This window comes from Archocentrus centrarchus, unplaced genomic scaffold (assembly GCF_007364275.1).
Source record: "Archocentrus centrarchus isolate MPI-CPG fArcCen1 unplaced genomic scaffold, fArcCen1 scaffold_48_ctg1, whole genome shotgun sequence".
NCBI lineage: Eukaryota > Metazoa > Chordata > Actinopteri > Cichliformes > Cichlidae > Archocentrus > Archocentrus centrarchus.
The window spans coordinates 1,548,186-1,561,187 of NW_022060272.1; the positions used below are offsets into that span (position 1 = coordinate 1,548,186).

Below are 13,002 nucleotides of genomic sequence, written 5' to 3' on the forward strand. Positions count from 1 at the left end.
TTTCTGTAATTGTGACATATATCCTGTTGTAGTTAGATCTATCTGAAAACACAGCTCCACCAAGAATAAGTATAATTTAGCATTTGTACTGCATCAGTATCCCTTCCCGTTGTAAACAGGAAAACTACAAGGATGGCAGCACGCGCACTGAGCTGCACTTTGAATAGGGAAATATAAAGGCTGATCAAACGTCTGGCAGGAAAATGTTTAAGGTGGGGTCCTGACTGTTGTTTGATTCTTCTCTGCTGTGCACTGTACGCTGCCTGGTTTCTGTCCCTATAGATGAGGTCAGAGGTGGGGGTGTGTTTTAGATCAGGAAAACTACCTAAAAGTCTACTGCAAGTCTAAACATGCCTGTTTAGGAATGTCTGTCTCTCCTGAGTAGCTCCCTATCTGCATTTCTGACATCACTTTGCCTCTCTCCATCCATGTTTAATAAAAAAAATTAATGCTATCACATCTATCAACCTGCCAGTGACAGGATGTACGTTTTATTTGCTTTGGAATATGTACTCTCTCGGCTTCTCGCCACTCAGCTTGTACGCTGTCACGTTACACACCTTACCTGACTTAGTTTTTTTGTGGGAGGAGAGTCTTTACCTTAGGAGACCAGAAGTACTTCCTCCTCCACCCTGGGTGCACAGGTGAGTGGGAAGTACTACTTTGTCAGTAGTTACATTTACCTTCTACCAAACGTCGCTCTCTAACGCCAGGGAAACAGGTACATACTATCATAATTATGAGCCAGTTTTTCTTTAAATTGGTATAAAATGCGCATTTGCTGACTCCTATTTTGTTTATTCTTCGTGTAGAATCCAGCTTAACGTGATTATTTCATCCTGTGGCTACACAGGATATGATAGCTGAGCTTTCACTGTCTTTTCTGCACTTTAAAAACCATACATTAATTGTCTGTTTTGAGTCAAACGAGGAGATGCATGCTTTCCTTTCCACGTTCACTTGAATGTCCGAGACTCATGTTTGAACGACTGCTGGACTACGCCAGGAGAGGAGTTTAGAACTGTTTGGTCCATGAATTGTAAAAGTAGTAAATATGCGTCATTTACAGTCTTCAGGAGTACAGACTTCATTATTCATTTCACACCGGGGTGCAAACTCTCCAGAAGGCATTCAAAGAAGGCTGGCAAGTTGGAATAGTTTCCCGTGGGGGGAAAACTATGCCCGGAATAGTTTCTCATCCAGCCGGTCTTCAGCGCGGAAAGCAGACAAACTGAAGTGTAACAGATGGTTGTGGAGATAAAGGAAACTGAGGTGCTGTTATTTGTGGCACGTAGAAGAGCGCGAGCGTACTGGTGAAATTAAACGAAATCCATCGAAGCAGCTCTTTTAAATCAGACCAGTGCGTCAGACCGCTGCGGCGTTTGCGTTCGTTCAGGGTTAACTGCGTCCTGCGCTCGTGGATTTGTGTCTTGCGTCTGTGATACACTGCCGTTTCAGCTTAACGCTCATCTCGCCCCCCACTCACAGACTCCAGCTCGGCTAGGCGGCAGCAGCCGCGCGGTGATGCTCGAGCGCCAGCACAATGCTGCGTTCGCGTTCGACAGGAAATAACAATGCTCATAACTTCCATAGTTGAAACAATCCCTGAGCTCCCACAGCATTCCCTTACTGTTTTGCTTGCAGGGCTGTTTGTGGTAGGCCTCTGGGACCACAATGGAAACAAGGGTTCACGCTTCTTTGTGCAATCCTGTTTTTTTACGCCAAGTTTATATAATCTTGTTTGTAAGGCATGCTAAACCAAATAAACAAATCAATCAAATTGCGAATGCACATTTGAAATGTTTGACACACATATTTGTGTCTACCAAAAAGGAGGAATGTGGTACAGGGTCAGTTTTTACAAGAGACCGCTGTTTCCACAGTCTAACCTGTTTACATCTTCTGTACGTGCACATTTTTCTTTTAAAGATCTTTCTCACCTCTTATACTGTTACTGCGCGCGCTCTTTAATTATAATAATGGCAACAACAGTCATAATTCTAGCTCGTAAAATTTGAGAGCTTGGCAATTTAGCTTTTTTTTAAATATTGTGCAGTAGATTAAATATTTTTTCTCCCTTCTTCATCTTGACTGATGGGTATAAAGGGACTAGGGGCTCCCCTTACTCTAAAGCTATTAACCACCATAGCTGTTGTAAACAAAATAATAAAATAAATATAGAATTTAAAATATTTAAAAAATGCTAATTAAGGTTTTCTTTTTTTTCAAATACTTAAAATTACCAATCGTGGTTGAAACTTTCCCCGTTTTCCTTTGGGAATGAATGCAACACGTTTCTGGCGCTTTCAGCCCGGTTTTCCCTGCGCGTCCCGCGGTGTCGCTCTGCTGTCTGGTAGGAGCTCGCTTACTACACTGATCCAATGGACATCTTCACAAATACGAGAGGCTGTGTAACACACAGCACGGGGTAGAGTCATTCTGACAGCTGTCATCTGTACAGGCTCCACTGAGCACCTCCAGTTTCCTCTGTGAGGCGGCCGCTTCTTTTGAACACTTTGGGCAGAAAACTGTTTGCGGACAACTGCGCGTTTTCCGAGGGACGGATGATTGGTAGCTCTACGTCCGGCGTTTCCATGCAACAGCGCGGGCGGCCGTGAGGCGCAGATACAGCAGCGGAGAGCGGTGGCTGGATAGATTGTAGGGATCTCTCTGGGAACCCCGAGCGCCTTCATAAATCCAATGGAGCGTCAGGAGAAGCAGACCGATAGCTTGGACCACAGTGATAGCGCATTGGAGCTCGGTAAGAGATTTTAGATGTTCCCTGGGAATGTGGAATGATGAGTTTGACGACGACGATAAAATGAAGCTCTGGAGATGACATTTAAGTCCTTTTGGTGGCTTTAGCGGTATCGTGGCTGTAGATTGAAGGCACACAGGCGCGCTGATACTGCACCACTTGTTTAAATGGAGGTGCTACACCGGATTCGTCTAATGAGCCTGTTGGATGAAGATGCTGACGGTCTGACTGCTGTACACTTGATGTCCATTTTAACGTGCACGCAGGCCCGCCGGCACGGACACGATTTCCTATTATTCTGCCAGTTTTGAGCTTTAAAAGCACAGTTCAGATTTTCTAATGTGCTAATAAACTATATGTCATTTTGATTTGCTCTGATTTAGCCCGCAGGTGTTCTGGGTTGATGGAATAACAGAATTATACAAATAGCTCCCTGGTGTGCTTGTACAGGTCAGTGCGTGAACATGGCACAGTTACCCTTAAATGATAGGAAGGTGTTTTCTACACGTATGACCGGAGATACAGTTCACAGATCTCCATCTTCTTGCCTGAAGACTTTTCATTACTGTCAGCTACTGTATCAGCCCTGAATATTTCACAGGTACGGGATCATATATGTCTCTATTAATAAGCAATCACCTTATGAGTCTGTGCTGCTACGCGCGGCACCTGTTGATCTCTTCTTATGTGTGTGCTGTTACTGGCAGCTTAAAATAGGTTATGTGAAAGCTGTGAGCCAAAACGGTAAACTTATCAGAACTTTACAGATCTGTTCATTATAGTGAAATAATTAATAATTAGATTAAAAAATATATATATGCTTAATCTAATGTAATGCTGTTCAGAAACTCCTGTTAGCCGCAGCAAGTGTTGTCATGAAGATGTCATGAAGAAATACACTTGAATCTTTGGTCTGAGCCCCCCCCCCCCCCCCCCCCCCCCCGGCCCTTTTTTTTTTCTGGGATGCTGGCTTGGGTTCATCGTTTCTCAAAAATTTTACATGAAGTTGAATAAACAATCAGTGTCCACAGTGATCCGTTTCCTGTGCATACACATTCAAAAATTCTATTTATAGACTGTAATTTGAATCTATCATCACATCAACTGCAAAAGGGGGAAATTCTCTGGACTCAGACTTAAGAGCTCGAGACTTTAACAGTTCTGATATGGAGTGCCAAAATGAAATAATTAAAACTGGAAACAATTTATAAAATTAATTCAACGTACCATTAATATACCAATTCATCTTATTTCAAAAGATATTTAATTATTTCCTGTGCTGTGGTGCATCATGAATTTATTTGATCTGTCAACCTCACCCATTAAAGTGAGAGGCAGCGCCAACACTGATCTAGTCAAAGCTTTTGCTTTGGCCTGGAGTCAGTTCTTTCAGTGGGCGTTTCTCAGTATCAAGTATGCCATGTATGTACTTGCATACCTGCTACTCCCTGCTTGGCAGGTACACTCGGGAGTCCAGATCTCTGACAGGAGGACACAGCTCACAGACTGGCTTTGCTGTGCACTTAACTGCCTTTTTAACCTTTTATAATTAATATTTACAATCAAAATGAGAAACACAATAGACCTAATTTCCCGTGTTCTTTTAAAATGTGTATACATTTTTATAAGCACTCTAGTAAAATGTTCATGTAAACAAGGCCCCTTAATGTGAAATTATTTGGAAAAGTAAAAAACACGAACTGACCTGGAAAGAGGTTTTAAAAACAAAACAAAACTGCACAACGGTATTAAAAACATTATACAGGAACACACATACATCATTCTGCTCATCGAAGGAAAAAACACATCAAATGTTTTTTTTTTTCTTCTAGTAGACTTCAGGAACTCATACAGAGAGCTGGTGTGTGGAATATAGTTGAATAAATATTAAAAACATAATTGAATCATTTCTGGAGTAGGTTTGACATCACTCTTCATGATATCCATGAACGGCATCAACATCCAGATGTGTCTGCTTCTACTGAACGTGCTATCATTTTCCTTCTTATTAAGATATTTTTAATGTTAGTTTTAATTGAAAATAAACAAGAATAATAAATCTGAACATCAGGAAATAAAGACGAGCAAATGATTTAGTTCAAAATATACTGACCGTTTTCCAGTGGGACATTAAAATTGACCAAAACTAACCAGCTAAGAAGCTGAACTTGAATCTCAGCCAAACCAAACAAATCAAACACTGAAATAAACTAAAAATCACGTCTTAGATATCGCGTGAATTATATCCTGTGTTTGCCCCCCCCACCCCCCGCTGAGAGGCGAGCGTCAGCAGTTTTTGTTTGAAATGCATTCTGGGATGCTTGCTCCAAGTCCACACCGCAGTGAGCTGACTGTGACAGAGCATCTGTGCAGGGTAACCAATCAGATGTTGGGTCTGTTGACGAGTTACAGTGACAGGTTCAATTATTTCAGCACAGGAACCATAAAATAATGAATTAAATATTGACATAATTAAATACATTTATATTTTAATTAATGTGTCAGATACATGGAGATTTGATGAAAGTGTTGGAGAATAGAGGTGGTGTTGGCAATGCAGAAATGAAAATGAGCAGTGTAATGTAAACTGTGAGATAAAAGCAAAGTTTTCTGAGACCACTTGAAAACATAAGTAACTTGAGGTAATGGTCCCATTGTAATAGTACAATAGGACCGTACCATTACATCCTCATTGTTTACTGGGGCAGATTTTTCATGATTCACTGATTCAGACATCAGCAGCAGATGCAAGATTCTGATTTCAAAGCATGAGTGCTTAATCCATTTCTGATTTTCTCTTCAGATTCTACTCCTTTGTCATCTTGTGAACACTCAAGCAGCCTGCAGCAGGAGGATCCTGCAGCTATGAGGAGGAGCACCGATTATGAGGCAGTCACTACTGTGGAGAAGAACCTGGATGTGGATTTTGTCAACAAAGCCAGGAGCAATGAGTCCAGAGTATGTATGTTTTATAGATCTCCAGAAACGAGGGGTGTAACTGTACAGAGTTCCAGGGTTCAGTTCATATTGCGCTACAGAAGGCATGGTTCAGTGAATTTCTGTATGGTTTATTTGCATATATGACATAATTATTTCTGGATCCAGTGATGATTTATGTCACTATAACAAAGAAATTACTTAGAACTTCTTCATTCCTTACAAACAATACCAAAAAAAAAAAAAACCTTTCAGTGAACATAAAAGCCACATTGGACTAGAAAACAAGTAAAAATTGAGTAAAAAAATAACTGATCAATTGATCAGTGCCCACTACACATCACCAAAGAGGTCTGTTATTGTTTCAGTGCTAAAACACAAGCGATTATTCTTTTATATATATATATATATATATATATATATATATATATATATATATATATATATATATAGCTCGCCCCTACGGGCGGTCTATTTGCCCTCCAAGCTCGGGTCCTCTACCAGAGGCCTGGGAGCTTGAGGGTCCTGCGCAGTATCTTAGCTGTTCCCAGTATTGCACTCTTCTGTACAGAGATCTCTGATATTGTTCCAGGAATCTGCTGGAGCCACTCTCCCAGTTTGGGGGTCACTGCCCCGAGTGTTCCGATTACCACGGGGACAACTGTTACCTTCATCTTCCACATCCTTTCCAGCTCCTCTCTGAGCCCTTGGTAGTTGTGAAGCTTCTCGTGTTCCTTCTTCTTGATGTTCCCGTCACTTGGTATTGCAACATCTATCACCATGACTTTCTTCCTTTGTCCACCACTACGATGTCCGGTTGGTTAGCCACCACAAGTTTGTCTGTCTGTATCTGGAAGTCCCACAGGATCTTAGCTTTGTTGCTCTCAACCACCCTTGGGGGCGTGTCCCATTTTGACCTTGGGACTTCCAGGTCATACTCGGCACAGATGTTCCTGTATACTATGCCAGCCACTTGGTTATGGTGTTCCATGTATGCCCTGCCCGCTAGCATCTTGCACCCTGCTGTTATGTGCTGGATTGTCTTAGGGGCATCTCTGCACAGCCTGCACCTGGGGTCTTGCCTGGTGTGGTACACCCCTCCCTCTGTTGATCTTGTACTCAGAGCTTGCTCTTGTGCTGCCATGATTAGTGCCCCTGTGCTGTCTGTTAGTCCAGCGTAGTCCAGGCATTGGTAGGATTTTTCTATGTCAGCCACTTCTTCTATCTGCCAATGGTACATGCCGTGTAGAGGCCTGTCGTTCCATATATATATATATATATATATATATATATATATATATATATAAAATAAAATACCTAAAAGGATAAAAACGATGACGAAATTAATTGACACTTTCATCAACAAATGAAAACGAGACGAAAATGCTTTGCAGCGACAACATCCATACACCTTATACCAACTCTCAGTATCGTGGTGTGAAATCTAAAGATGGACATCAGTTAAAACAAAAGTGAAAATCTTCCCTCTCCTTTCATCTCAAACAATACTCTGTCATAAAGCTTACCTATTTGCATCCATCTTTTACATAACTGCCATCTGGTGGCCACATTAGGTGTTGCTGCAGGAAACATGCTTGCCTTTGATTGTACTGAAATCTGTAGTGTATCTTGATTTCATGGACATGACAGTGTCCCATTAACACAGGCTTGTTCTTGTCAAGCTGTGAGGCCAGCAGCTGTTTCCTGGTTGGTTGTGTGTATTGTGGATACACTTCTGGTGTTTGAAGACAAAGTGATGGGAAATTAGTGTGCCATACAAGCTGCTGCTGGCTCTACTTTCATTGCTCTGAGGTTAATTACCATCTGCACATTTGTGGAAGCAGAGGTGGCTTCAGCAAGTAGACGAGCTTCCGTAATTTAACATCGTAACTTAGGTTTTCTCTTACTAACCACCTTGGCCAACATGTTTGATGTGGAGGAGTTAGAATGCAGTGTGGAGTAACTCATTTAGCATGTTAGCAAAGACAGCATTGATGATGAAGATGATGAAGGATGTCAGCTCCTGCGATGTCTGCTTTAATAAAACCAGTTGAACTCAGCCAGCACTTTAAGATGAGCCTCTCTAAGAAATCATTTGGTTGAATGAATGCTTAAAATGTAACCATCTGTTTTCCTAATACTCTACCTTTGTATTTCATTAATATTTTGAATGCCCCTGTAGCTACATACAGTTAACCAAGTCACACAGTGTTGAAACTTTTCACTTCAACTCTGATTTTCTTTATTAATATATTATAATATATAATTTTAAAAATCAAGCTGTAGACCTGTTTTTCAGAGACATGGTCGTCAAAGGACAGCTGCTACAAACACATTACTGTGATTATGAAGTATTTCAAATGAGCTCAAGCTTAACCATCAAAAGTAATACCTTTGTATATCATACTGATGTGGAATATTTTTCAGCAGAATAATTACTTTTGATCATTTATGCACAGTTTGCCAATAATGCAGTTTAATGTATAGTGAGGTAGTAAGTACTTTCTTACTTCTTTTGCTAAAGAAATGATTCTAAAAAACTACTCTCATCACTATCACCTAACAGTAAATATTAAGTAATATTGTAAATGTTTATTTAGCCCTTTTTATGAATGAATTATGAGAATCTCAGTCAATATTTTTTTTTCCTGGGCGTTTTTAGTTTCATAATGCTGTTATCAAGATGACCGTGCTGCAATCATGAAAACTGTGCTAAAACAAAACTAAAAGTAGTCAGTAGGGTTGCACCTCATTTTAAAATCTTCCAGCTGGCCTGCAGCCACTGATTGCTGATATATATGCAGGAGAATATCTTGCAGTCTGTGTACATGTTTCATCTATAGCTCAGCACAGCAGTGGATTCAACACAATGGAGTGCTATTTAACAGCTGAACTTTGCTACTGAATTCTTTAATTACACTAATTAACAAGGAGACAAAAACATTGACTTGGAAAAAAAACCCACTTGGCTGTCTCATTCTTTCATTTTGCACTTATTATGTCTCAGAAATGTGTATGTATGTATGTGGGGGTGGGTGGCTATGAATATGTTGAACCTTTGGGGAGAGGAGAACCACATTTCCTGGTGGCTTAGTGAGAAAAGATATTGGTAAGTGATGCATACACCACTACATCCTCATGGGCCCTCAGAGAAGCAACCTCTGCCCTATGCAGCTATGACTACTTCCTGTTAAAAGTGGTGAGCATCTGTGCGTGTGAGCGTGCATGTGCTTAATCATTCTGTGTGTCCACCAGCCCCAATGATGCTTCCTATCATAGACATGCACACTGTTGCTGTGCAGTGTAGTGGCTGCAAAGAGGAAGGTTTGTCAGTGCTTCACCTGATAAACCTGTCAGTCTCCATCTTTGTGTTTTTGTTAGTTTTGTGATTCATTGTTGACCTGCAGACATGAAGGCAGTCTCCATGTATACAGCCAGAGTTTGACAGCTGACTTGTCTGATGTTTACATGCTGATACAAAGGACAATTACATGTCAATATAAAATTATTGATATTGGTTCATTTTAATATCATCATAAATTAAACATTAAACAAATATGTAGGACCGCTTTTTTGCATTTGCGCAATATTTCTAAAATTAGAAACATCCTTTCTCAGAGTGATGCTGAAAAGCTCATTCATGCATTTATTACTTCTAGGCTGGATTATTGTAATTCATTATTATCAGGCTGTCCTAAAAGCTCCCTGAAAAGCCTTCAGCTGATCCAAAATGCTGCAGCTAGAGTACTGACAGGGACTAGAAAGAGAGAGCAGATTTCTCCCATATTGGCTTCTCTTCATTGGCTCCCTGTTAAATCTAGAATAGCATTTAAAATCCTTCTCCTCACATACAAGGTCTTGAATAATCAGGCCCCATCTCATCTCAAAGACCTCATAGTACCATATCACCCCAACAGAGCACTTCGCTCTCAGACTGCTGGCTTACTTGTGGTTCCTAGGATACTTAAGAGTAGAATGGGAGGCAGAGCCTTCAGCTTTCAGGCCCCTCTTCTGTGGAACCAGCTTCCAGCTTGTATTCGGGAGACAGACACCCTCTCTATTTTTAAGATTAGGCTTAAAACTTTCCTTTATGATAAAGCTTATAGTTAGGGCTGGATCAGGTGACCCTGAACCATCCCTTAGTTATGCTGCTATAGGCCTAGTCTGCTGGGGGGTTCACATAATGCACTATTTCTCATTCACCTTATTTACTTTGTTTATACTCCACTCTGCATTTAATCATTAATTGATATTAATCTCTGGCTCTCTTCCACAGCATGTCTTTCTCTCCCCTCAGCCCAACCGGTCGCGGCAGATGACCCCCCCCTCCCTGAGCCTGGTTCTGCTGGAGGATTCTTCCTGTTAAAAGGGAGTTTTTCCTTTCCACTGTCACCAAGTGCTGCTCATAGGGGGTCGTTTTGACTGTTGGGTTTTCTCTGTATTATTGTAGGGTCTTTACCCACAATACAAAGCGCCTTGAGGCGACAGTTTGTTGTGATTTGGGGCTATATAAATAAAATTGAATTGAATTGAATAAATCCTCATATACTATGTATACTATACTATTATATTCACATCTATCTATCTAGCTAGTTCTGTTCTTCTAGTCTATTGCATTCTCTCCATCTAGTAATATGCAAAAGTCTTGAGCCACCATGATGCTCAGAAAATGGGCAGTCGGTGTATCGATTTATTGAAATGTTGCATATGAGGCAAAAACTGAGTTTGTAGAATTCTAACAAGGTTGAAAGTCATTATCTGGTGTGAACCATCTTTACTCTTCAACACAGTCTGAACTCTCTCAGGGAAGCTTTCTCTTCATTCATTTAAGGAATAGTTCTCCAGGCTTCCTGAGGAACACTCAAAGCTCTTCATTGGATATTTCTACTATATATTCTGTCCTCTGTCAAGATGATCCCACAATGCTTTTCTGCACTGGCAGTGTGTTTGGTATCATTACCAATAAGTCATGTCATTATATTATGTTATGATGTTTTCTCCAATTTTTTTAAGAAAACACTGCACAGCATTGTAAGATAGGCAAATTTTCAGCTAATAGCTCTTTTAGAATCGTGTCTGTCAAACTGTGTATTTATTATAGATTCAACTAAAGAAATGGGAACAAATTGTGTTTTTGTGTCTGGCTGTTAGTGACAAAGTGCCTAAAGATACAATTTAAAATTGGTGATTGGTGAAAGTGATTTAACAATCAAAAAAAACATTCCTCTGAAAATGGTCAGATACATGAACTGACCATTTTCAGAGGAATGGTCAGATACATGAACTGAAAGAGTGAAAAAGCAGCCAATGTCCAAAGAACCTTGAAAGACCCTCAGAAAGCTATTGCTCAAGAGCACTTTAAAAATTTTAACAGAGTATGGCTCCTTGGAAGCAAAGAAACAAGAGGTGGCTCAAGAGTTTTGCACTCTACTGTATGCTGTTCCAAAAATAAGTGGACTTATCTCCCAGTGCTCTCATGGCACCTATCAGTCTCCATCTTTGTTTGTGTTTTCTTTCTTTCTTTTCTTTTCTTTTTTTTACATGCCGATTTATCGCCACATCACTGCAGAATTCCTGAGAACAAACATTTTCTCTGCACTCTCACCCCAAAAACCTTCGATGCAGAATGCAAATATTTACAAATTCATTTGAAACCTTTTTACTGTGAAGCAAACAATCCCAGTACATGTCAGAAAAGGTACTAAAGGTACTAAAATAAGCATTCATTATAGTGATCCAGCTCTTTATTATTGCCTTTTATTTTATGGCCTTATTGGGCTTTCTGTGCATTTCTTTGTCTCCCATGTAGGGAGAGAATCCAACACTGCCACCAATGAGAAAAAAGCTGTTTCTGTGGCCAGCAATCCAAAACAAACTGCTTCTAATTGGCGGGTTGTCGGGTCTGTTTCTGCTGGATTGCATTTCAGACTGCTAATTTAACTGTGGCCAGAGCACAGAGACAGACAATCATACACTCTCACACCCACACCTGAAAAACCCATCCATTTATCAAGATTATCAACTCTGACTGATTTTTTTTTTTTTTTTTTTTTTTTTTTTTTTTTTAGTGGTATGTGGCCACTTTATTAGGTATATATGCTATTCTATTGGGTACACCTGTGTGACCTAAAAAGTAACCAGCCCTTTATTTGGTAATCTCTCAGCTCTCCTCCAACACACACAGTCCTCACCTGCCTCACAGGCAATCTGCCTCTCATGCAGTGTTTTCACCTTCTTCACCCTCTCCACGTGTTTTTTTTTTTTTTTACCACATTATTCTAATATTAAAATCTGTAGCTACTTAAAAATGTCCTCTCCCATTGAGTTTTTCAGTACGTTTTAAAATAATTTTTATTTACTTTGAAATTGTCTTTTTCTCAATTAATCACCCTTTTCACTTTTAATTAACCATTTTTTAAATTTGTGTTATTTCCCATTTATTTATCCTCATTGTTCATTATGTTCATTTAACTTTTCTTAAGGTAATGCCATTAAGCTCCATGCATATAAAACCATTTAGGACCAAGGCCTTTTTGATTTTGTTGCGTTTGAGCTGGCAATGATGCATTATTTCCATATTTTTGAATTTCAGCAAATCCAGTTCAGATTTTAGTAATTTATAATATTCAGATTCCAGTACTTTAGCTGCTTGATATTTTTATGATGCAGTGAAGGTAAAATGGTTCCACAAATTAAGTTTTAGGCAATTCAAGGAATTCTAGGCATTTGGAGCCCTTAGGTTCCATTTGAGCCATGGGTTTAACTCATGCTGCTATAGTTCAACAAGATTTAAATAATGAGAATACAGTTGCTTACAAGGACAAACAGAAATAAAGGTGATGGGAGAGGAAGAAAACACAGTCAGATTCCAGCTTCTCGCTAAACTAATGTTGGTCAGCAGAACTAATAGAACCAAAACTGAAAACAGGACTGGTGTAAACTCCCAACTCAACTCATAATTAATAATTTGAACTGCAAAAACAACAGAAAGCTAATGACAGAAGTGAGCGGGAAAACACCGCCAACCCCCAGCTGCCATGCTCTGCCTTCTCTGGCTTTACATGCATGCAATGAGCCTTCTGCAACCAATCACCACTGAGAATAAATCAGAAAGGAGAGCAGGTTAATGAGAATAACAACAAGACAATAACAGCATACTGAGGGGGGGTGTAACAGCACTGCAGGCAAAACCTTTAAGTACTGATGTATTTTCAGCATGAAATGCATTTTTCAATTATTGGTGGGATTGTTGCAAAACAAACAATCCCAGTATATTTTATAAATATTGTTTATTATTCTTCTTATTC

General features: G+C 39.9%; 1 protein-coding gene across 7 annotated transcripts in view; it reads left to right on the forward strand.

Annotated features, from left to right (window-relative positions):
* Positions 1-641: 641 nt before the first annotated feature.
* Positions 642-13,002, forward strand: part of ano1a (anoctamin 1, calcium activated chloride channel a) — a 58,208-nt gene continuing 45,847 nt past the window's right edge. For 2 of the 7 annotated variants that reach the window (XM_030725133.1, XM_030725137.1), the window contains exons 1-2: positions 2,400-2,761; positions 5,562-5,716. In XM_030725133.1, coding sequence (XP_030580993.1) covers positions 2,701-2,761; positions 5,562-5,716 — 216 coding nt within the window. In that variant the 5' untranslated portion in view covers positions 2,400-2,700. Of the gene's footprint in view, positions 722-2,336; positions 2,354-2,396; positions 2,762-5,561; positions 5,717-13,002 lie in introns of those variants that run through there. The other 5 variants (XM_030725134.1, XM_030725138.1, XM_030725139.1 and 2 more) reach the window with 5 other exon arrangements.